At 52.3% G+C, this 23,772-nt stretch overlaps 1 protein-coding gene across 1 annotated transcript in view; it reads left to right on the top strand.

The window, feature by feature from the left end:
* PDPK1 (3-phosphoinositide dependent protein kinase 1) overlaps positions 1-23,772 on the top strand; it is a 42,561-nt gene that overhangs the window by 5,673 nt on the left and 13,116 nt on the right. Inside the window, exons 3-10 of the mRNA XM_047087105.1 lie at positions 1,863-1,905; positions 2,175-2,312; positions 5,375-5,519; positions 6,274-6,371; positions 16,275-16,350; positions 19,960-20,028; positions 20,239-20,335; positions 21,787-21,960. Of these exons, the coding sequence (XP_046943061.1) occupies positions 1,863-1,905; positions 2,175-2,312; positions 5,375-5,519; positions 6,274-6,371; positions 16,275-16,350; positions 19,960-20,028; positions 20,239-20,335; positions 21,787-21,960 (840 nt within the window). The remainder of the gene's footprint in view (positions 1-1,862; positions 1,906-2,174; positions 2,313-5,374; positions 5,520-6,273; positions 6,372-16,274; positions 16,351-19,959; positions 20,029-20,238; positions 20,336-21,786; positions 21,961-23,772) is intronic.

Here is a 23,772-nt window from a genome sequence, read left to right as displayed (position 1 = left end):
GAAGAGCACCATGAGCTGGAGGCTCCTTCCTGGCACTGTTGGGAGTCCTGTAGCCTGGCTCTCAAATTATATGTGCTACCCTCAGGTATTCCTCATCACTCCTGAAATAGAGACCTCTTAAAATTAGATTTCCAGGGGAGGGTGGAGGACAAGGGGCAGTTCCCAGGCTGGGCAGGATCTGCTCTTGGCCGAGCCTGGCCCTGGAGAGTAGAGAGGCCTGGCCTGCTGCTGCCTGGCCCCCTGGGGATGATCTTGATGTCCAGATTAGCCCTGCTGTCAGCCCGGAGGGCCGTGGGGGCATGCGTCATGCCTTGTTCTCTGGAAGAGGGATACTTCCTGCCTTGTGCCCATAAGGAGGCCTGCATGTGAAATGTTGAATTCACACAACAGAAGGATTTCATAAATAGCTCCTTCAGAAAGGGTCCCATTAATTGTTAGTACTAATAGTTTCTTCTTGCTCTTTCCTACTAGGTAGCTAGTACATGCTCCTGTGAAGAGATTTAACACTTCATAAACACATAACGTAAGGAGAGGGGTCTTTCCCCAGCCCCTCCCCAACACCCCCAGTGCCTGAGAACAGTCCACACAGGTACATTCCTCCAGAAAGATCTTTGAGATCTTTCCACTTGAGCACATACAATCTAACCCTGTTCTCCTTGATAACTGCAGGGCATTTCACACAGTGCTCTCCCAGCATCACTTCCGGTGCGTCTGCCGGAGCACACTGTAGGATGATCCCGGCCCACGGCCTCCTGAGTTTCTCCCAGGATTTGGGCAGGTTTCCCTCTGCTCTCTGGTCCTCGGGCCATGTCTCTGTGCAGGCCTCTTAGAGGCACCTGCCTCAGCTGGCCGGGGTGGGTGGAGGCTGCCTCAGCTTCCCAGCAGACAGGCCTCACTGGGCCTGTGGGAGTTGGTGCCCAGGTTGTGCTCAGAGGCTGCTTGTGTAGAACTATCGTTTCCACGTTATGCTGTGCCCTCTTGGTTCTCTGCCCTGAAGTGGTGGTTGAGTACAAGACTTACGTGTGCTGCTGAGAGAAACCAGCCTGGGGTGTGACTGTACCCTTCCAGGAGACGCTCCCTGTGGGCCACTCGTGGTTTAGCTTCCTGTGCCCTTGATGGTAGGATAGTGTTTACAGTACCTGAGAGGGGCATCAAGAGAAATGTATGATAACAGTTACTTGAAAAGCCCAAATTCAGGGCAGAATGAACAATGAACATATACTGAGAATATATTCTTTAAATTATTTAAAAAACTTTTTTTTACATTCATTTTTGAGCGACAGAGAGAGAGTGCGAATGAGGGAGGGGTAGAGAGAGAGAGGGAGACACAGAATCCGAAGCAGGCTCCAGGCTCTGAACTGTCAGCACAGAGCCCAACGCAGGGCTTGAACCCATGAACCACGAGATCCTGACCTTAGCCAAAGTCGGATGCTTAACTGACTGAGCTATGCAGGTGCCCCTCTTAAAATTATTTTTTAAGGGAATTCCCAGGACTCACTTCTAGAGGTATTATTTGCTGCTGCTTTCTACTATTTGTGAGGGTTACATTAGTCTAAGATGTTCCTGAATGTGTACTTCATGGCAGTAGGGGAACTTAGCAGCTGATCAAGAACCTTCTGAAAGCAGTTGATTGATATATGCGTTTGCTGTTTATTAGAACATATTCACCTTGTTGTTAACATCCGTTGTATTTGTTAGCACAGGACCAGATATGTTTTAATGTAGTTTCAAATATTTCAATGTAATTTCATGGTGGGGGCACGTTAGCCCATTCTGTCGGCTGCAGGGTGACTTGTGAGACTCACTGCCCTGGTTCATTGAGTGATTTTTCTCTCCTCTTTCCCCTTTTCTTCCGAAACCAGGTTGTCCTGGCCCGAGAACTGGCAACCTCAAGGGAATACGCTAGTAAGTACTAAGTCCAGTGGGCCGCGCATCTGGGATGCGGGGCGGGGTGCCTGCAGGCACATGGCCACCTGGCTGCCCAGTGCCTGGAGGTTCTGTGCTCATTTCGGGGTCAGGCACTTGTGGTCTTAGAGACCACGGAGCCGGTGGGTATATTCTGTGAAAAACTTTAATTTGTTCCAGTTACCTTTATGAGTTTTGTTTCTAGTGTGGTGTTTTGTTTTGTTTTCACCGCTATCAATTGTAATAACTTGCTTCTCTCTTACTTTAAGTTAAAATTCTAGAGAAACGTCACATTATCAAAGAGAACAAGGTCCCGTATGTAACCAGAGAGAGAGACGTGATGTCACGCCTGGATCACCCGTTCTTTGTTAAACTTTACTTCACATTTCAGGATGATGAAAAGCTGTGTATCCTTTGAACAGTCGCACCTGAAATCGCACCAGTGACCCCGTGCTATTTTGGAGTCATGACCCCAGTGTGTATTTTCACAAGTCGTCCCTCCCTGGACAGGACAAGCAAGGGTGGCATATTCTAAGTACAAATGAATTCACATCACTTTGCTGTGGGAGCCCCTGGGATTGCTGACGTTCACTGAAGTGGAATGTACTTCAAGGGAGATCAGCACAAACTTTTTTGAGGTTTTTTTGTTGATAAGCTTTGTATCTAAAGGATTGTTACTGTTTTAACCCTGTGGTTGCTAGATATTTATTCAAAGGCATTCCCTTATTCCTTGGAATTCCGTCAAGTCTCTTCTCAAGGCAGGGAAGTGAGAGAGAGGAAGAAGGATCTCGGACCTCCAGGGCCCCTCACTGCTCTCTTTGGCCCAGGGCTGTGGGGTTTGTTTGGAATGCACGTCTTTACCAGGCTTAACCCCCAAGTGCGAAGTCCAGGGAGTAACCGCAGGGACCCAGACTCTTTCCCCTCCCCAGGCCCTCTCCTCTCCCCCTCCCCATGGACCCTCCCCAGTCTGCTGTGGCCTGTGGATGGCTGTGATCCCTCAGTGCCTCTGGCTCTCAGGCAGGGCTGTCACACCCTGCTGATTGTTTCCTCTCAGGGCCTTTCCTGCTCCCTGACTTCTCTAACCCCTGGGGCAATGTTTTTCTTTCCCCCTTCTTTTACCTCTGCTTAGGGAGCCGGGAGGTAGGGCACCATGGTAGGGGGGGCGGGGCACGACTGTGTTGTCTAGCTTGTCCCAGGGTCTGCCCATCATGGGGCCTGGCTGGCCAGTTTCTCCTCACTCCACGGACTTTTCCTGTAGTTTTTCCCAACCAGGACTTCCTCGGCCCCTATGTGTCCCAGTGACTCTTGTCCTCAGTCCCAGCAGATGCTCTTGGCTTCTGTTCCACTGAGAGAAGGAGGCTGTCAAATGTAGTTGCTTCAGGACTTGTTCGGGCTTAAACCTCAGTCTTGATATTAGCTCTTTCCCTCCTGCCCTCCGGTCTCCTCAGCTGCCTGGCGCTAAAGCTGGTCCGTGTGAGGGCTTGGCTGTTCCGTTCCCCCCCACACACACCCCCTGCCCCGGGCTTTCCCCTTTCTTCTTTCTACACAGACTCCTCTGGGTTGAAGCTTTGCTCTATCCCTGTCTCCCTTCGACACCATTTTCTGGCTCCTTCAACTGTCAGCTGAACTTGTCCTTTTGTTGAGAAGTTCTTGTTGAGTGCCAGGTGATGGGGGTATGCCAGTCAAGAAGGGAAGCGCTCCCGGAGCTTGCATCCTGTGCAGGAGTTAGCACACGCTGATGATGGGCGCCCATGTGGTATGTGTTGAGGGAACAAAGGTAGTAAGGGCCTGGTGAGAGGGCGCCGGAAGGTGCTGCTTTTGTAGCCTGCTGGTCTGAGGGGACCCATGGACTTTGGCCCGAGTCCTGGGCGGAGCAAGGGCAGGAGCGTGTCTGTGCAGGTGGGGTGAAAAGGCTGGGCAGGGGCAGCTCCTCCTCCCTCAGAGGCCTGGCGAGAATCACAGATTTTCTTCCAAGTGTGCGGGGGAGCCTGGAGAGGCTAGAGCAGAGCAGCCGTTTGCCGTGACCGTGGCCGGCGCTGCACTGTGAAGGTTTTTGCAGGTGAGCCGGGCGAGGGGCAGTGCGGTCAGGGTGGCTTCCGGGTGTGAGGCCTCAGAGTCGGGGTGCGCAGGGTTGCTGTAGGTGAGCTGGAAGAGTCTGAGGGAGAGGCTAGGCTGGGAGTGTGCGTGGCGTTGGCATTCGACGCATCTGTAGGTGCCGGCCGCTGCTGGGCGGCTGCCAGCAGAGCTCCGCGAAGAGTCAGGGCAGCTCACAAACTGAGGGTCGGGGGGGGTGGTGGGAGGGGTGTTGGCAGGCTGGTCGGCCCCCCACAGCGTGCTCAGCAGGGGAGAGTTCCGAGGCCTGAGCCCAAGTCACCCCCACACAGAGAGTGGCACATGGGGTGTTGCCAGTGAGCAGAGAGGCAGACCCCCCCCCCCCAGGGCCCCAGGGTTTCTGGGGTAGGGTCCTTGGCAGCCAGACCAGATGCTGCCGACTGGTCCAGTACCTGGGGCTCGGGCCCGACCTGTGGTTTGGCTCCTGTGCAGGTTGTTCTGGGGGTGAGGAGGCGGTTTCAAGAGAGAGAGGTGAGGCTGTCCAGGCAGGACACACATGCACACTGGGCTCTTCCCAGTGGTTCCGTCTTCAGGGGAGCAGTGACCTGGTCTAGTACCAACGGGCTGCTGCAGTGGGGAGAGGGCTTTCTGTTGGTTCGTTTAGGGGCGTCACCCCTGTCCCCAGCACTCTGAAAGTGGCATTTCTTTATGAAACACGTTGCTTTATATGTGGAAAGGAGCTTGCATTTGAGAAACCGTTACATGAGTTGACTCTTAGCACACCGTGGAAAGCAGTGGGTGCCCAGTATGTGTGTGCCTGTCGTGATGCAGGTTTGGAGGCTCTGTTATGACAGAGGGCCCTTTCCCCTGGCTGCAAAGAGGCATTTGTGCCACGGGCTCTGCCGTCTCTGGTGGCTTCCCTTCACTGAGCCCGTGGGTGTTTTGTGGAGATGGTGGGGTCCAGAAGTGGCAGTCGGAATGAGGGATGGGTGTCTTTGTGTTCTTGGTGAGAAACCCATGCTGGGGCCTGTTCGTGGAGCTGGGGCCAGGGATTCCTGTCACACCCAGCAGCTGTGTGTATGATCATGCCATGGTCCGACTTGAAGAGGGACAGCTGTCTTAGGACACAGGTACCTTCAGTTTTCATTAATGAAAAATATTCTAGGACGCCTGGGTGGTTTGGTTGGTAAAGCATCTGACTCTTGATTTCGGCTCAGGTTGCAATCTCGCAGTCATGAGATTGAGCCCTGAGTCAGGCTCCACGCTGAATGTGGAGCCTGCTTGGGATTCTGTCTCTCTCTCTCTGCCCCTCCCCCGTCCCCAAGTAAATAAATGAAACTGAAGAAATTCCTATTGGGCTGTAAGGTTAGTTTAAAAGAATGACTTTTGCACTCTTCCTTAACTACGTGATATTTAGACTTTGGTCTTAGTTATGCCAAAAATGGAGAACTACTTAAATACATTCGCAAAATTGGCTCATTCGATGAGACGTGCACCCGGTTTTACACGGCCGAGATGGTGTCGGCTCTGGAGTACTTGCATGGCAAGGGCATCATTCACAGGTACCATGCCAGGGGCCTGTGGGCTTTGCTCCCCAGGCCCCAGGGTCAGCTCTGCTTTATTTTCTGGAGTGGTGGGAGGCCTCCTTGTGAGATCTGAGAAGTTGATGAGACTTCCCAGGTGATGTTGGTCAGATGTGTTTGCTGGGAGGGTGGGTGGCCTTCCCAGCCATCCTGACTGGGTGCTTTTATTTCCTGCCTAATAGCTTTTGTGTGTACTTATTTCTGATCTTATTTTCCGTGACTTTCTGACATTGTCAAATTAAAAGTGTTCATACGAGCTCTTTTTGTTGTGGTTACTGATCGTTTTTCTATTGTGGTAAAAGACATATAACAGAATTTATCATTTTAACTCTTTTTTCTGGTTTCATTGAGAAATAACGAACAACATTCGTCCCTGTGTAAATCAAAGGTGTACAACAGGATGGTTGACTAAAATATATTGTGAAATGATGACCACAGTAGGTTTCAAAGATCTTCCTTTTATGGGCTAAAAATGATGGGTTACACTTTAATAAAAAGTTTATTGAAAATGATAGATGTACTTTTGAAGTGATGTAATTTGAAGGTACTCATTAAGTGCAGTTAATATTTGTTCATTGTGAACTTTTTAAAAAGACTCGCATTCTTGGTTGTCGGTCCATAAAGGTTATAAGCGTTAATCAGTCCATTTTGTTTTCAGTGAAAAATTGTAAAGTGTGTAATAGCATAACTGTTTAAATATTTCACCTCAAATGTAAAAAATCTGCTTTCACAGGGACCTGAAACCAGAAAACATTTTGTTAAATGAAGACATGCACATCCAGATCACAGATTTTGGAACAGCGAAAGTCTTATCCCCGGAGAGTAAACAAGGTGTGTGAGTGCTCTGTTTCCAGCAGGTCCTGGCTCAGTGCTTGAGATCAAAAACAACTTCTTAGAAATGTGTTGTGTTGTACTGTCTTCATTGTTAGTGACATGTTTGTAACACCTGTGCTGTCGTAAGATAGTTGCTGAAGCTTTCACGTGGGAAGGCCCTGCCTCACGTGGTGGCTCTCGCTGGAGGTCTGGGCGGTTTTGTCTGGTCTGGACTGTGGGGGGAGGCGACTAGGTTTCTAGGCCTGTGGTTGGTCTGCCTGGCCTTGAGTAGGGGGTGCTGGGTTGCCAGCCACTCTGCATGTTGTCGTCCCAGGTCTTTGTGAGCACCTGCAAGTGTCCACTGGGGCTCACCGCCCCGAGTCCTGGAAGATGCCATGGTGCTTTGTTCCTGGTCTTCTGAGCAGGGGTGTGGAGTTGGTGGGATCAGCTCCCGGCTCTTCCCGTGGCACTGTGGCTTGTAACTGTGAGAGCACGGTCTCCGTCCCAGTGCCCGCCATCTGCCTGTCTTCCCATCTCCTCTGTGTAGCTGCCAGTGGTGGCCCAGGCACCCCGATGATGGTGAGGTTCTACGAACTCAAAGAACGAGTAGGGGCTGATTTTTAAGCTGCTAGTCAAGTGCACATTTACAATTGCAAGCCATCCCAGTCACTGTTTATTTAGGGTGATTCCCGGTGCCGGGTTATGTATTGTGGCCACTCCATCACCTGAAGACGAGTTGCTGACAGTACAGTGGGCCTTGAGTGTCTTAGCTAGCCAGTGGGGACCTTGAAATTAATCAGGGACCTTGAAAATGAACCTTGAGTCAGGACAAGTGTAACTGACAGAGCCACCCTGGCCCGAGAGGCTAGGGCAGTGTGCTCCGCTCTGCCAGGCCCTGTGGGGACCCGTGAGAGGGCCGTGATGGACGGGCTGGGGAGCGGCCGGAGCAGGTGCGACTGCTGGGGTCGTTGGCGGAAGGGAGATTCAGATGGAAACCTCCGCTTTGCTGCAGCGGCCCTCCTGTGGAGGAGGGGAGCCGCGAGCTCCATGCCACAGCGCGAGCAGCTCGGCTTCCGAGGAGCCCTGCAGCTCAGCCAGGCAGGTCTGCTCCGCCTCAGGTCGGACTGAGGCCTGCTTGGCGACCACACGTAGGGCAGCTGCTGGGCTGATGTCTGGGGTCCCCTCCTCCTGGCTGCGCCTGCCTGGGCCTCGGTAGGTTCTGTTCCACAGGGTGCCTTCTGTTTCCTTTCCTGGTGTTTTTGCAGCCCCATGTTTTCAAACTCAGTGTTGGGAAGATGTTTGCGCAGACTCTCATTGAATCGCCAAGACTGCATCTCGGATTTGGGACCTTCTTCGAGAATCTTAAAGCACCACCCTTTTGGGGCTGAAACAACTCGCAATCAAGGAAGATACTCTTGTTTCTTGACAAATTTTAGTCCTGGTGCCACTCACCTTCTTTTTGCAGCTCCCTGTCCCTCCTTCCCACCTTGGAGAGGTTCTCTGGGCACTTGTGAGATGCCCCAAAACCTTGATCCACCTGACTCATCGCTGTTGCACAGGAACATTGTGTCGGCCGGCGGTCGTGTTTTGTGGACGTGGTATAACCCATGACCGTAGGCGTGGCCCATGACACACACGAGCCAAGCACGAACTTCCATGGCCCCAAACGTCCTTGTCCCGTCATGTGTCACTTTCCATGAGACAAGTCACCGTCCGCCATGGGGCTCCCCCTGTCAGCCTTGGGAGCCAGCCACCTCGGGGTCTGTGCTGTCTGTTTTTCCTCTGTGTCCATTTGCCTCACAACCTGATATTTGGCACAAGCTAGTCCTGGTACCTTATAGCCATTTTAAAAAATGGGATGAATTTTTTTTTTTTTTTTAAATGAGATGAATTTAAATGCATTGGAGAAATAAGCCTGCATTTCTTCTTTCTGGGAGTAGAAGTGTAGACGTCTTTACGTTGTAAACCAGGGACAGTTGCTTGTATGTATAGATGAGTTGGCTTTTTCCCACCCTTCTAGAGGAAGAGGGAAAACGTGTAACTATGTGAATGATTGGTGTTAGTGACTTGCTCTCGCTTTCTGTTTCAAGTAGTTCAGGCTCTTAGAATTTATTCTTGCATTAGCTTTTTTTTTTAAACCTTTGTGCAGAGATGATTTCCATAGAACATCTTAGGCTTCCAGAGAGCAAGCGTTGGTGGAGACACGGCCCAGGTTCCTTAACTGTCCTGTGAGCATGTTCTACCCTCCTAGAAGAGGCAGGTTGTCTCTTCACAGACCTCTGTCCCAGTGGGTTGTCCCTCTGTCTCTCCCTTATTGCTTCCTGTGGCATCCTAGTGGCCTTGTGACTGTAAGGAGCAGGATAGGAAACAGCAGGGCAGCTGTTGAGGGTATGTGGGGTTGATGAGGACTTTATGGCACAGAGGACTTGTGACTTCTAACCAAGCTCCCACAGACGTGTCTGGGCAGGGGCAACTTAATCATGCAGAGCAAGCCCCTTGTCTGTGGCTGCGTCACTGGCTTATGCTGTCTTTGGTAGAGACTTGGGGAGCTTGGGATGCCATAGAGGTTTGGACTTGGGGTTTGTGTCTAGAAACTCATGTCGTGAGCTATGTAGGCCTTTCTGGTATGCGGCCAGGTATGGAGATTCCACTCGCCAAACAGGAGGGGAGGTCTGGCAGGTGTGCAGTGGGAGATGACCAGAGACGGGTTGGAGGGGGAGGCTACAGAGCCGAAGTCACTTCTGTCACTCACTCCAGCTGTACTTTCTGTGGAGGGCCATCATCGAGACCCTCAGAGCGGCATCAGATCCCCCCCACCCAGTGTGCTGTGGACTCGAGGACCTGCCCCAGCATTTCTGCCTCGCCCCCACTGTAGTGTGGGCAGGACAGCCCCACCCACCACAGAAGAAGAGTTCACATGATAGAGGGGAAAGTCAAGTCCCTATACTTATACCAGCATATATAACTCTTAACATCAGAAATGGTTTACTCTCGTCTTCTCAACATTGGTATTTGTTTAGTCATAGCTATGATACATGGAGTTTTTGATTTGTTCTGTTTTACTTAAATTTTTTAAATGTTTGTTTTTGAGAGAGCGAGTGCAGCACAAGCGAGCATAAGCAGGGGAGGGGCAGAGAGAGAAGGAGACACAGAATCTGAAGCAGGCTCCGGGCTCTGAGCTGTCAGGATAGAGCCCACTGTGGGGCTTGAGCCCACGAAGTGTGAGATCGTGACCTAAGACGAAGTCGGACGCTTCACCGACTGAGCCACCCAAGCACCCCCCAGAACATGATTTACCCCTACCTCACACCATAATACACAAAAGTTAGCTCTGAAGTGAACTTGAATGTAGACTCTAGAAGCTGAGACTCTGAGAGGAGGCATAGCGTAAATCTCCATGACCATGAGTTAGGCAGGGAGCGCTTTCTTAGATATGGTATCCGGAGCACGGGCAGCACAAGGAACATAGACTGAATCCAGTTGGGAAACTTGTGCCATGATGCCATTCAGAAAGCGAAGCAGGAAAAAACATTTTCAAAACATGTATGTGGTAAGGGACTTAGCCCAGAGTGCCTGAAGAACTCATAAGACAAGAAGTAAAATGAAATTGGGGCCCCTGGGTGGCTCAGTTGTTTGAGCGTCTGACTCTTGGTTTCAGCTCGGGTTGTAGTCTCATGGTTTCAGGAGTTTGACCCCCGTGTTGGGCCCCACGCTGACAGAGTGGAGCCTGCTTGGGATTCTCTCTCGGCCCCTCCCCTGCTCGTGCTCTCCTCTCAAAATAAATAAATAAACTTTAAAAGAGAAAAAGAAAATACGTTAAAAATGTAGAAGCTGGCAAAGGGTCTGAATAGACATTTCTCCAAAGAAGACAAAGCAAATGGCCAATAAACACATGAAAAGGTGCTAAGTGTCATTAGGGAAATGCAAATGAAAACCACACTGAATACCACTTCACATCTTCTAGGATGGCTCTGATCAAAAGGAGAGACAATGAGGCACCTGGGTGGCTCAGGTCATGATCTCACGGTTCAGTTTGGTCAGCTTGGTCCGGTTTATGAGTTCCAGTGAGCCCATCGCCCATCAGGCTCCTTTCTGCCAGCGTAGAGCCCGCTTTGGATCCCTTCCCCCCTCCACCCCCCTCGCTCATGCGCACACATGCTGGCGCTCTCTCTCAAGGGTAAGCATTAAAAAAAAAAGAAATAGGGCAGACGCTGATATCAGGCGTTAGCAAGGGTGTGGAGGAATGGAAACCCTGTGCTGTGCAGGTGGGAATGTCAAATGGTACGGTCACTTTGAAAAAAGGCTGGCAGTTCCTCAGAACGTTAAGCGTCGTCCCTTGTAAGTGAGCACTTCTTCTCGCAGATGTATCTGAGCGCTGTGGAGACGTGTCCACAGAAGCACTGTACAGGAGTGCTCATAGCAGCTTTATGTACGATAGCCAGACAGTGGAGACAACTCAGGTGCCCGGCGTGCACATGGGTAAACAGTATTCGTCTTAAAGAGGAGTGGAGTTCTGGTCCACACTAGCATCGATGGAGTAGGACGCGTCGTGCTGAGTGAACGCCGGCTGGGGTCAGGGTGGGGTCGGCGTGGGGGGTGTCTTTCCATTTAGGTCTTGTAATTTCTTTCCAAAGTCTGTCTTAGTTTTTGGTGTACAAGCTTTCCTCTTTTTTTTAGTAAATTTATTCCTAAGTATTTTATTTTGGAGTCTATCGTAAGTGGAATTGTTTTCTGAATTTTACCTTCACATTGTTCGTTGCAAGCGTGTAGAAATACATTTGCTTTTGTGCTCTCACCTTGCGTCCTGCAGCCTGGCTGGATCTGTTAGTTGTAACTGTTTTGTAGTGAATTCTCAGAACTTTCGACATAGAAGATCAGGCCGTGTGTGATTCGAGATACTTTTTACTTTTTCCTTTCCACTCCGGATGCCTTTTATCTCTTGTTGCCTGACGGGCCTGGCAGAACTTCCAGGACGATGTCGAATGGAATTGACCATCCTTGTCTTGTTCCTGATCTTCCGGGAGAAGCTTCAGTCTTTGACCATCGAGGCTGATGATAGACGCCTTGACTATGAGGAGGTTCCTTTCTCTTCTTACTTTGTGATGTATTTTTGTCATGAAGGAGTGTTGAATTTTTATTAGATGTTTTTTCTGAATCTACTGAGATATCATGTGGATTTTGTTCTTTATTCTAATGATATGTAATATATTGGTTTTGTTTTTGTTTTTGTTTTTGTTTTTAATGTTTTGATTTATTTTTGAGAGAGAGACAGAGACAGAGTGTGAGTGGGAGAAGACAGAGAGAGAGGGAGACACAGAATCTGAAACAGGCTCCAGGCTCTGAGCTGTCAGCACAGAGCCCGATGCAGGGCTCGAACTTGTGAACTGTGAGATCATGACCTGAGCCGAGGTCAGACGCTCAACTGACTGGGCCCCCCATGCGCCCCTGAGTGAATTTTGTATGTTGATCCACCCTTGCATTCCTGGGATAAATGGCACTCGGTCGTGGTGCGTACTCCTGTTGATGTGTTGCTGTATTCAGTTTGCTCATCTTTTGTCCAAGAGGGAAGCCTCTTTTGGGGAGTGTGTGTGCTTGCTTCGCTTGGGGGCTTATGAGTAAGACACTGTAGTTCTTTACTCTCAGCTTTGCAGAGAGGGTGGGTGTCCTCTGACCTCAGGAACACTCCCTGGGGCTTGTCCTTCCTCACAGGCACTTCCGAGTCCGAGGTGGTGGCCAGAGTGTTTCACGGCCTGGGATGCTGGTCACTTTGCTTGAATCACTTTCAGGGTGGAGACAGCAGCACAGCCCAAGACCCTCTTCTTTACCCTGACCCTGTGGCCCACTTTTAGTGGGTTAGTGGTGTGGAATAGGCAGCTTTCTGACTAACGGTGGGTTTCTGGGCCTGGTTTTCCAATAGGTGGAGCAGTTTGGCCTTCGGTTAATCTCTGAGCCTCTGGGGGAGGTAACCAGATTCTCTCTGCGCTTCTCATGCTCTCTTGGGGGCTCTTACCCTCGTGTCACACACGGAAGTCGGCTCTCGTGAAGCTGGGGAGGAGAAAGTGACTGATTTTCACCAACCTTTCAGTGAAATTGAATGTTTCCTTTAATTACGAAGGTGGGCAACAGGTTGTCACAGAGTCTTGCTCTGTTCTGTGTGTTCCTCGCTGCTTCCGAGTTCCTGCCTTTAGACCTGATGGGCCTCATGACCTACCGCGCTGATACAGAGAGCCTGGCATCATTGTGGCACGCTTTCACTACCCCAGTATTTTGACACTTTGGTCATTTATAGTCCTATTTTATTGTATGCCTTTCAAACGTTTTTCTGAGGGCAGTCCTGTTCTTTTCCGTATGCCAGAGGCCTCCTTCATCTCAGGACTAGAGGAGAGCTCCTTTCCAAGGGGGTGATTTCACACCTCCCCAGGGACTTGAAGTCCCGCCTTCAAGAAGATGGGCACAGGCTCCTGGTAATAGGGAGCAGCAGGTGTCACGGGAGACCAGCAGACCCAGGCCCAGAGACTGTAAAACAGCAACACAGTCCTAATTACATCATGAGTCACTGAAGCCTAGCCATGGGCGGGGGTGGGGATGGTGTAGCCCCTTTTAGACTTTATTTTGGGCATCATGTAGCTATTTAGAGGCACAAACGTCTCTAAACGTTCGGGGCTGGAACTCACAAACTGTTAAGGTCATGACCTGAGCCAAAATCAAGAGCGGGATGGACGCTTAAACGACTGAGCCACGCAGGTGCCCCACTATGTACTGTTTTGATAGCTGGATTTAATTTACTTAATTATGCATCACAGACATCTTTCCATACAAAAATACATTTCCAGAACTTTTCAATAGCAGCATTAACAAAAGACAAATGACAGGAGCCGCGCATGACTCCTATGCAGGATGGGAGCACACGAGAGGCAGTGAAGTACCAGGCAGGGTTCCCAGGGCCATTGCGTTGCGTGTGGTCCTGCTGTCACTGCCGGATCCGTCCTGAGGCTCGGGTGCCGGGAGTGGAACTGCTGGGTCAGAGCGCAAGCCTGTGCTCTCTGGATTTTGATGCTTATTGGAAAACTGCTCCCCTGAAAATTACACCATTCCGTATCGCCACCGGTAGCACGGTGAGTGTGTGTCTCCTCAAATCCTTGCCAGCACTGTGTATTTCCTTTTGTGCCTTTGCTGATCTGATAGGCTTTTGTGTGTTCGTTTGCGTTTCTTTGATTCATTGCATCATTGAATGGATTCATTTGGTTTCGGTTCTCAGTTTCTTTTTTTTCCTCATATGAATCACCTCATTGTTCTTGGCAGTATCTCTTGGGGTCCTGGCAGGATGCAAATGTGGCTGCAGAGTCTCTACAGGAAAACAACTTAATGAGGGGACCAGTTACAGAGAGCAGGGCTGAGGAAGCAACAGGGCTGGGTCTCCTCGATGGGACCGTGAGCCCCTCTGCTCCCCGGGTGGAGGTGGGGCAGGTGGGGGGGGGGGGTCCAGGGCACAGGGAAACCACTTTGGTGGATAAGGGTGAGGCAGGAGGACCAGCTTCAGGTAGGCTCTCACACTCTCCTCGCCTCCCTCTGGGGCTCCTGCTGGCTCCAGGGCTTCAGTACTCGGGAGGACGGGGGCCATATATGAGGATAAGTGGGGAAGAGCCAGCACATTGGCTTTGTCTGTCTTCCTCCTGGGCGTCTGCCCTTGGAGGCCTTTGGACCAACAGTCAGGAAGTCCCCCATGGCAAGCGCCTCCAGCTCTGAGGCAGCCCCAGGGATGGTGAGCAGGATATGATGGCCACCATGACCAATGGGCCTCTCAGTCCAGATGACCATATGCTGCATTGGTGTGGCCAGGGGCCCTGGTTTCTTTTTGTATTTTAACTCGGGTATTGTGTTGCTTATAGCCATATACCGTCAAGAATTTTGTAGACACGCCAAACATAGGTCTGTTGTGTTTTGTCCTAGGTAGCTGTAACCCCCAATCACTTCTGTGTCAGGACCAGGCTGAGGTGCCCAGTACAGAGCCTCGTGGTCAGTGCAGAAGAAGAAGGTTGCTTCCCCTGGACCGAACATAGAACAGAGTAGGCGATTTTGAGAAAGAAAGACGAAGGCACTTTCAGCTGATCTTCCTTCCCCAGCTCCCCCTCCTCCAGAATTTTCCAGAACCTAGCTGGCTGCTCCTGCTCTATCTTGGTCTGTGTTTTTGGAGGATAGGAGGGTGCGGTCCCAGTGAGGCTGTACAGAGGGCACTCAAGATCTGGGCTCTTTGGGGGCTGGAGGATTCCTGCTTTTTGGTGCTCTGTGGGTGCTTAGCTGCACCCCTGGCATCTGGCCATTAGGTGACAGTAGCCCCCCCTTCCCTCTCCTCTGTGGTGTCTGCCAGAAATGTCTCCAGACATTGCCAGACATCCCTTGGGGGCCCACATGTCCCCATGTGACAACCCCGAGTAGAGCACTTGGGGCCCTCATCAGTAAGCCCACCCAGCAGGACCCTGCACGGGGTGGTCACTGCTCTGTGTGTCACCTGGTTTCAGAAGGGGCCTGGCCGACTAGAGACCATTTGGTGGTAGGTGTGTTGGTGTGAGGTTTTACCTCTCAGGTTGGTTCAGGGAGATGTGTCCTTAGGGACAAATACTTTCTGGTGTGGATCACTGAAGATACTGAGAAAAAGAACTGCTTGATCTGCAGAGGGGTCAGGCTAGGTCACACAGCCTATTTGTCCAGAACAAAATGATGTTCGACTGTGGTGTTGTGTCTCTTGTCTGCTATGGGGTGCCGGGCTAGGAGACGGGGCCGTGCTGGAACGTGCTGCAGGGAAAGGTGGTCTCCTCCCTGGGCCTGTCCGAGCAGCACCACGGCCTTGCCAGCAGCCGTCTAGTGCTGGGTACAGAGTGCCGTTGATGTGGGGCCAGTGTGGGAGGTAGTGGCAAAGCAGGTGACGGCAGGTGAGGTGGGGCATCTCCAGGGAACCGTTGGAAGGGTTGCAGCATTGCATGCGCTCCTGAGGGAAGTGTTTTGCTCTCAGACGGTGGGCACCTCTCGTGCGGGAATCCCGGTCCTGTGTCCGTTGGTCACGGGGAAGGGCCGAGTGGCCGCACGGTCTCCGATGTCAGAGGACACCCCTTGGGGGTGCCTCCGGAGCAATGTGGTGGTGCGGGCAGACTTGCGCCCTCGGCGCTGCTTGGTCAGGGCCGCTCAGCTGCTGATGAGCCCCCGAGGTCCTTGGGAGCCACTGGGGTGACACAGGTATTGGGACATCCTGTTTGGCGGTGAGCGGGTCTAGAGGCTCCTGCTGCCACTGAGCCTCTGAGTCTGTGGGCGAACCTGGTGATCCTTGTGTTGCACAGTCCTAGAGGCGGTACTGGCAGCAGTGGGGTATCGAGAAGCTTCCCTGGCCGGGACTCCCAGGTCTTATTCCACCTGCAACCCCTAGCTTCCCTGAGCTGTTGGTTAAGGAGGCCTGTGGCCTTCAGGGGACCGGTCCTTTCCCACGTGTACGTGTGTCCCATCTGTGCCTGCCGTGTGCCTGGGTCTGTTTGAGGCACCATTCGTGGACCAAACGGACAAGCCCTCTCTCTTCGAGACGCTGCCAGCTGACACCGCCGGGTCAGTGAGAGGTGCCCAGAGAACACGCGCCACGGTGGTCTGGAGGGGCTGCCCTGGTGGCCAGGGCTGCTGTCACAGAGCAAGTGACCTTTGAGCCGGCCTTGGACGGAGAGTCCAAGAAGGGGGTTCGAGGGGAGGGCCCTGGACAAGTAGGCTCTTGGGACTGTTTAGTCTGATTCCACGTGACCAGGGGGCCAGTACTGGGACAGATCCCCACTTAGGCCCACGTGAACCACGACATCCTGATGGATGAACGTCCAGGGTGCAGCGTCGATGACAAATGCTTTGTGTCTCAGCGTGACCTTTCTCCCTTTTCCCTCCTCTCATCAGCCAGGGCCAACTCGTTTGTAGGAACAGCCCAGTATGTGTCTCCAGAGCTGCTCACAGAGAAATCGGCCTGTAAAAGGTAACCCGCTTTCATCTGATCCAGAATATTCTCTTTTCTCTACAGTGGCTATTAACGTGTGTTTTTTCATATGAAGTTAATTAGTTAAGAGAGTGCCTTTTATGGCCTTTGATAACCAACCTCTGTGCTGCTTTATTGTTACACAATACACTTCCCGGGACCATTGTTGCTTTATGCTTTGATATTTGATCTTGTTCCTTCAGAAGCAACTATTCAGTGGGGGAAAGTGGGGCCGGGAGGTCCACATTCCTAGCTGTGTCCCTGAGCCTTGGGGTCCTTAGTGCTGCCAGTGGCCTGACTCTGCGGACCGTGGGAAGAGGCCCGGAAGGCATCGTGTGGGGGAGGCGGTTTCCTGGCCGGGCACAGCCAGCGTGAGCCATCCCTCCCCAGTGCTCAGAACTGGGTCGGGCCCAGGCGGGGGCTTGAGTTTTGAGTATCAGAAGTGCACGAGTGAGGCTCTGCTCACAAGGAGCAGAGGTGCAGTGGGAGAGAGGGGGTGGGGTGCCGTTGGTCAGGAGCAGGGAGAAGCTGGGGGGGCTCTCTTGGGTGGGCCTGAGGCGGCAGTGGCGTCTGGGGTCTCAGTTTGGAGAGCACTTCCAGATGATAGGTTGTGTGGCTGCAGCTTCTCCCCGGATCCTCACTGCGGCCACGCCGTCAGTGTCCCGTAATGGCCACGAGGGGCCCCTTTGCTAGAAAGACGGCACCGTCAGAGGCGGCAGAGGGGTGAGTGGTTCTGGGGGTGGCCCTGTGTTTCTGAGCGTGACCGCTTCTTAAGAACTCTTGAGGGGTGGAGCCCCAGGGCGCACATGCTGCCGGTGGGCATCTTAGCAGTCTCCCGGTTCTTTGTTTTTGTTTCAATTCGGTCAGCACATTCTGAGCTTTTACCCCATGTAGGGCAGAGCCTCTTAGCTGAGGCGGTTCTGCCCCCTGGAGCGTGTTTGACCGTGTCTGGACGGTTCCGTGTCACAGCTTGGCAGGAGCGAGGAAGGAGTGCTAGTGGCGTCCGGTGGGTGGACACTCCCCAGCATCGTGCGGTGCGGTGATGGCCCCCCAGCAAGAATGAGTCGGCCCCTGGTGTCCCCCGCGCAGAGGCTGAGAGACCCTCTGGGTGGTGGATGCTGGTGGCCAGGTTCTCAAAGCCGAGGTCGCTGCTGCCTGAGGACTAGCTTGTCCTCGATTTGGGGCACTTAGGACGAAGCAGCCCTTTAGTGCCGATGGGGGAAGGTGTCTGGGTTCTACCGGGAGAGATCAGGAAGACACCGTGGCCGCCTTCTGTGTGGAAGCTGCAAGGACGGTGTCTGCCCACATTCGCTTGCCTGCCGTTTAAACCGTCTTCGGTGGGTGTCCCGGCCGCGGGGAGAGTGCTGTGAGGGAGACGTTGTTGAGCATCTTTTTATGCTTTTAAACGTTTAAGTTGTGTGGTATTCATTCGTAAATAGTTAGTAGTTTTCTGATTCTAAAAGGGACACCTTTGTATTGTAAAGAACTCTTAGAAAACGTGGAGAAGAAAAGACCGGGAACAGTCATAGTCTGCGTCCTGCTTATGGACACCAGATAGTGATCTGGCGCGTCCTTCCAGTTATTTCTGCCTGTCTTCTGTGTGTTCGTGTGACTTCTCTTCAACTGGAGTCCTGCTAAATGACCAGGTTTGAGCCCTGCTCCTTGAGATCATGGAGCAGACACCTCCCCACATCACCGAAATGGTCTGCGGACGTCTCACAGCCGTGTGCTTCCGGCATGTGCATCTGACGGAGCTCATTGAGCTCTTCCTCTGTTATTGGACTCAGAGGTGCTTTTCATTGATTTGCACAGTCTGGCGTGTCTGCCAGGTGCGGCACATCCTGTGTCCCGGGAGGAAGGGTGCTCCTGCCCCTTGTCTGCCGGGGGGCACCAGGGCTGCCCCACGTTCCTCTTTGTGGATTTCAGGAAGTGGAATGACTTGGTCTGACTTCGTATTTTAAGATCCTTGGTGCATATTGCTTTCCAGAAATTTTACCCTGCCTTCCCCCTTGAGTTTTTATTCTATTCAAAAACCACTTTAAATGGTAAGATAGCTGCTGGTGTTGAACACTCAGATGAATCACAGAGGCGAGGGGAGCCCAGGGGCCGGCTCTGTCGGGTGTCCCGCTTCCTAGAGATGACGTCTGGCCCGCAGCCCTGCACCTCGTCTCTGGCCGCTGCCCCCCCACTGGGCCGATGCTTTTCTGTTGCGTTTGTTTTGTGTGGATCCCCATTTGACCTAAACGGTAGAGAAAACCAAGTGTAAAATCTAGTTACTGGGTAGAATATAGATTCATTTTATAAACGTCCTTCATCCATATGTTGTGCCTCAGATTTCTGATTTGTTGTACTTTTTAACCCATGTCAAGTGCCTTCCACCTGCACTCTACAGCCCCATCTTCTGAACGCCAGGCTGCAGCCTCCCCCAGAAGCTGGCTGTATCCAGCAACCCATGAGCCCTCGTAGGTCTAGGACTGGACGACTGGACGGGGAGGCAGCGGGGGGGGGGGCAGGCGGTATATTGCATCTGGATGCTTCTGAAGTGTTGAGCTGGGAATAGAATGCAGAACTTTCAGGGGAAATAAAATATGCAAAGTAGATCTCAGACACTGAGCAGAGAGCGTGAACGGGGTGGGAAATGGGCGGCAACATCACGGGCAAGGAGCGCACCTCCTTCAGGGTCTGTCCCTGCCACCTGGCTCTGGAAACAACTTAGGGAATTTTAGAACTGTTTCGTTTTAATTTTTTTGTTTATTAAAAAAACATCTTTAATGTTTACTTATTTTGAGAGAGAGGTCGAGCATGAGCTGGGGAAGGGCAGAGAGAGAGGGAGACAGAGAATCCGAAGCAGGCTCCAGGCTCTGAGCTGTAGGCACAGAACCTGACGCGGGGCTCGAACTCATGAAATGTGAGATCGTGACCCGAGCTGAAGTCTGATGCTTAACCGACTGAGCTACCCAGGTGCCCCAGAACGGTTTCTTTTTCAGTGTGTAATCAGAGTGTTTTTAAAGGAGGGGCAGGGCTCTTCACAGCAAGGTCAGGAACGGAAACAGTTAAACGTTGCTTTGTGCACATTCTGTAGTTTGTCTGATTTGGCTCCTTGGCACACGTGAGCTTGCGTCTGTGTCCCGGAGGTAAACTCTAAGTGAGTTATGAGAGAATCTGAGTTTATTCCCAGTTGTACCAACCTGTGGTGACCGGGGCGCGGGCCACCTTCCCTCCCCCTGCATTAGAAGAAGGTGCTTTTCCGTCAGTGTTCGTGTTTCCTGTGGTCAGGAATGGCCTCTCCTCCCTCCTCAGGACCACGTTGGCCCTGTGAGGAAGTAGGTAGCCCCCACCAGACGTGGTGGGTCTGTAGGGACGGCTGCATGGCCTGGCCCAGTAGTGCCTGCTGTGTGTGGGGTCCTCTGAGCCTGGGTCCCCAGGGAGGCCCCCCCCAAGAAGGGTTCCGAGCAGGTTCCCACCCTCACGCTGACCTGGTTTTAACGGAGAGAAGTAGATCAGAGACCGAAATAGGGTGGTATGAGCCGATAGGGCAGAAGTGAACTGTGCTTCTCACTGAAATTTTACAGATGTCCTCCTTCTGTGTTTTTCCCCCCTCCCTTAAAGTTCGGACCTTTGGGCTCTCGGATGTATAATATATCAGCTTGTGGCAGGACTGCCGCCTTTTCGAGCGGGGTAAGACCACTCACCGCCCCCTGAAACCATTGTAGCAGCTGACAGCGAGGTGGGAGGGGGCGGCCCTCAGGGCTGGGCCAGGGTAGAGGGGACTTCCGCGTGGTCCTTCAATGACCACAGTGTCTCTGTAGGGAGAGAGGGTGACTGCTGTCCCGGGAAAGGGGAGGTTTGTGTGCTCTGTGCGAAGTGATGGTTTTTCTTGTTTTACAGAAATGAATATCTTATATTTCAGAAGATCATTAAGCTGGAGTATGACTTTCCTGAAAAATTCTTCCCTAAGGCAAGAGACCTTGTGGAAAAACTTTTGGTAAATGTTTTGAATTTTCTTCTGGTAAGATGATCTGATGGCCACATGCTGAGTCCTTCTGAACTTGTGGTCACAGGAGCTTTACTGCAGGCCCCTGTGTTTAACAAAAGGAGGTCTTGGGATTGATAATGATTATAGATAGATTTGTATCTTCTGTCTCATGTCTGTAAGCCCTTTTTAATTTGCAAACGGCTGATTCTTTAATAAGACAGGAGATGATTGTATCATTTTGCTTGTGCTCGTCAACGTACATGGCACTTAAAATTACTCGTTGCTGGAGCAGCTGGGTGTATTCCAGCGGCATGTGGCTGCAAACGTTAGCGACATCTGTGGATGTCAACTTTAACATCTGCCACCTGAAGCTTTTAAAGATCACCTCAGGTACTATAGCAGAGGTAGGCAGATGTACCCGGGAAAAGGACGTGTGATTGTTCTAGAGCCTGCAGGGTCCCTGCCCTGGTGTGCATGGGCACTAGACCTTCCCTTTCCCTTCCCTTTCCTTGGCCTTGGGGAGCAGGGTCAGCGCATCTCTGCCTGCCCCTCCTGTGCCATCCGCGGCGGCTTGTTGTTGCTCTGTGGGTCCAGGGGCGTGAGGCTGGGTCTGGGAGGTGACGGCTGTGGAGCCCTCGGAGATGAAGCGTGGGCGGGAGAACACAGCATTCTGTTCCTGGTCTCTGATAGCTCACCGTCAAGACGGATTCTGGGCGTCTTTGTTACGAGAGCCAGTGTGTTCATTTGGCTCTTGTTGTGGGATTTTTAATTGTGTATTTTAAAGAACACTTGTTGGGGCGCCTGGGTGGCTCAGTCCGTTGAGCGGACGACTTCGGCTCGGGTCACGATCTCGCGGTCCATGAGTTCGAGCCCTGCGTCGGGCTCTGTGCTGACCGCTCAGAGCCTGGAGCCTGTTTCCGATTCTGTGTCTCCCTCTCTCTGACCCTCCCCCGTTCATGCTTTGTCTCTCTGTCTCAAAAATACGTTTTTTTTAACGTTTATTTTTGGGGCATAGAGACAGAGCGAGGAAGGGGCAGAGAGAGAGAGGGAGACGCAGAATCCGAAGCAGGCCCCAGGCTCTGAGCTGTCAGCACAGAGCCGGACACGCGGCTTGAACCCACAAACTGTGAGATCATGACCTGAGCTGAAGTCGATGCTTACCCGACTGAGCCACCCAGGCGCTCCAGGAACACTTGTTGTTATTCGTTAAGTTCTGATTTATTTTCACCTGTGCCGGGGGGAGGGATAGAGGCTGGAGAGAGGAGAAGCCGCCCAGGGGGTGAACCTGCCGTCCACCCCCCCCCCCCCCCCCGGCGCTCTGTGGGGTGGTGGCAGGGCGGGGCGGGCCGTGGAGCCATTCTGTGGCCAGAGATGGGAATTGGGAAGAGTGTGCAGAAAGAATTTGTCGGTCAGGATTAGTCTTTGTTCCGGACACTGACTCGTTTTGACTTCTGTTTCAGGTTTTAGATGCCACGAAGCGATTAGGCTGCGAGGAAATGGGAGGGTACGGCCCTCTGCAGGCTCACCCCTTCTTCGAGTCCATCTCGTGGGAAAACCTGCAGCATCAGACACCTCCGAAGCTCACCGCTTACCTGCCGGCCATGTCGGAAGATGACGAGGACTGCTACGGGAATGTAAGCCTGTGGCACGCACGCAGTGTCCGGGTGTGGGGTGTGTGTGTGTGTGTGTGTGTGTGTGTCCGTGTGTGTCTCTGTGTCTTTGTGTGCGTCTGTATGGTGTGTGTCTATGTGTGTCTGTGTGTGTGTGGGGGGGGGGTGTGCTTCTGTGTCTGGTGTCGGGGGAGTACGTGTGTGTCAGGAACAGCCCAGCTGAGGGGAATCGCACGTGCTGTGCTATGTGCAGTTGTGCCGTGGGCCCTGGGAGTCCAGCCTGTGGGGTGCACGGCTGGAGGGGAAGCCAGCATTGACCTGTTGGTGGTTGAACACTTGGTGGCCAGGGTCGGAGTTTCTCGCCAGTGCTGGGGCCGAGGAGGCTCCCGCCTGCACATCTGCCGGAGGGTGAGGGCAGTCTCCTTTTCTTATTTCCTATCGTTAATTTTCGCCCGGACAATTCACATCGGAGCCCGGTGTTGGGGCAGGGAGACGGTAGCAGTGGGAGCAGTACCCTGCACACCGTCCCCCTTGGCTTGGGGGTTCTGAGTCTCCCGGTAGGCTTCTGTCTTCGGCTTTTGGCTGGTGTCTTTATAATCGGGTGTCTACAGACGTTCTGGAATACTTAACTTTCCGAGAGAAGCCCAGGATGCTCCTGCTTTGAACTTTTTGGAGACATGGCATTCAGGATGGACATTGGTCACTGTTGGCTTTTAGTGCCTGGGAGAAGCAGGGGTCTTAAGTATACTTTGTTCTTTGAGCTTCTCTTCTGGAGGGTGTGAAACACGGAAGTGGGCAGAGGAGTGCAGTGAGCCACAGCGCACCTGTCTCGCACCTTGGGTGACGAGCTCACCGACAGTCCTGCGCTCCCTCCTCACCCTTTACTGTGATCCTCGTATTTAAATAGGATTTCACGTGTTTCTGTTCTCACCGATCATCCATTCTCATTGTTTAGCTTCTGTTGTTGTGGCTTATCCTAACCAGTGACCACATATCGAGTTCTCCTTTATTTGATTGGCGGACTCTAGATTTTATCTAAAAGTCACCCAGAGCTTAGTCAAAAGTACTACTTGTATCATCTCTCAGAGACTGAATTTCTTCTGTCTCTTACTTACTGTTGTAAATAAAACATCACCCTTTTGTTATCCTCAAGTATCCTTTGTGCCCAGACTTGAGGGGAGCCAGATGTGGGAAGCTCTCTAAGGTGGCCTCAGCTGTCCGCAGCCTCCATGTGTGCAGACTGCAGGGGACTCAGCCCCAGGACTCTGCCCCTGGCCTGACGTCTTGCCCGAACCATGGCCGGTCGGGGTGGGTTGGGGTCTCCAGTGCCTTTGGCAGGGGTGTCCCAGGGAAGCGGTGTGCCCTCCCCACCAGCTCTGAAGCAGCTGTACGTGCCGTGACTGGCTCAGATCTCAGTGCCCGGGGCGCTCTGCTTTCTGGGGCTGTGTGTGCGCACACCCTTGAGTGTCCTGTGCACGCCCTCTGCTGTTTCATCGCATTCACTGTGTTGAGAGCCCTGGCTTCTCGGTACTCGAGTGTTACCATCTTAAAACCAGCTCCGTTTGTTAATGGCTTACTTTTTGTTAAGTGGCTCATCCTCTGCTTTAAAAGCTGCCTTGGAAGGGGTTCAGGCAGCGCTCGCTATGCTAGACTTGCCATTTGGACAGTTAAGTGAGCCTGGAAAAAGACTTAAGCCTGGAAAGATACCAGATACAGGAGGGGGCCTTCCCTTTCTGCGGGTGTTGACAGCCTCTCGGGGGCAAGTTTTCCCTCGAGGGGCTCCGAGAGAGTCTGGGGTCCTTTTCAGCAGTGAGGGGGCTTCCATCTGGGGGTGAG

The sequence above is a fragment of the Lynx rufus genome, unplaced genomic scaffold, assembly GCF_022079265.1.
Source record: "Lynx rufus isolate CCGP_SWC_20201006 ecotype Redwood Valley unplaced genomic scaffold, mLynRuf1.p SCAF_23, whole genome shotgun sequence".
Taxonomy (NCBI): domain Eukaryota; kingdom Metazoa; phylum Chordata; class Mammalia; order Carnivora; family Felidae; genus Lynx; species Lynx rufus.
This window is presented reverse-complemented; position numbering and strand designations above follow the sequence as displayed.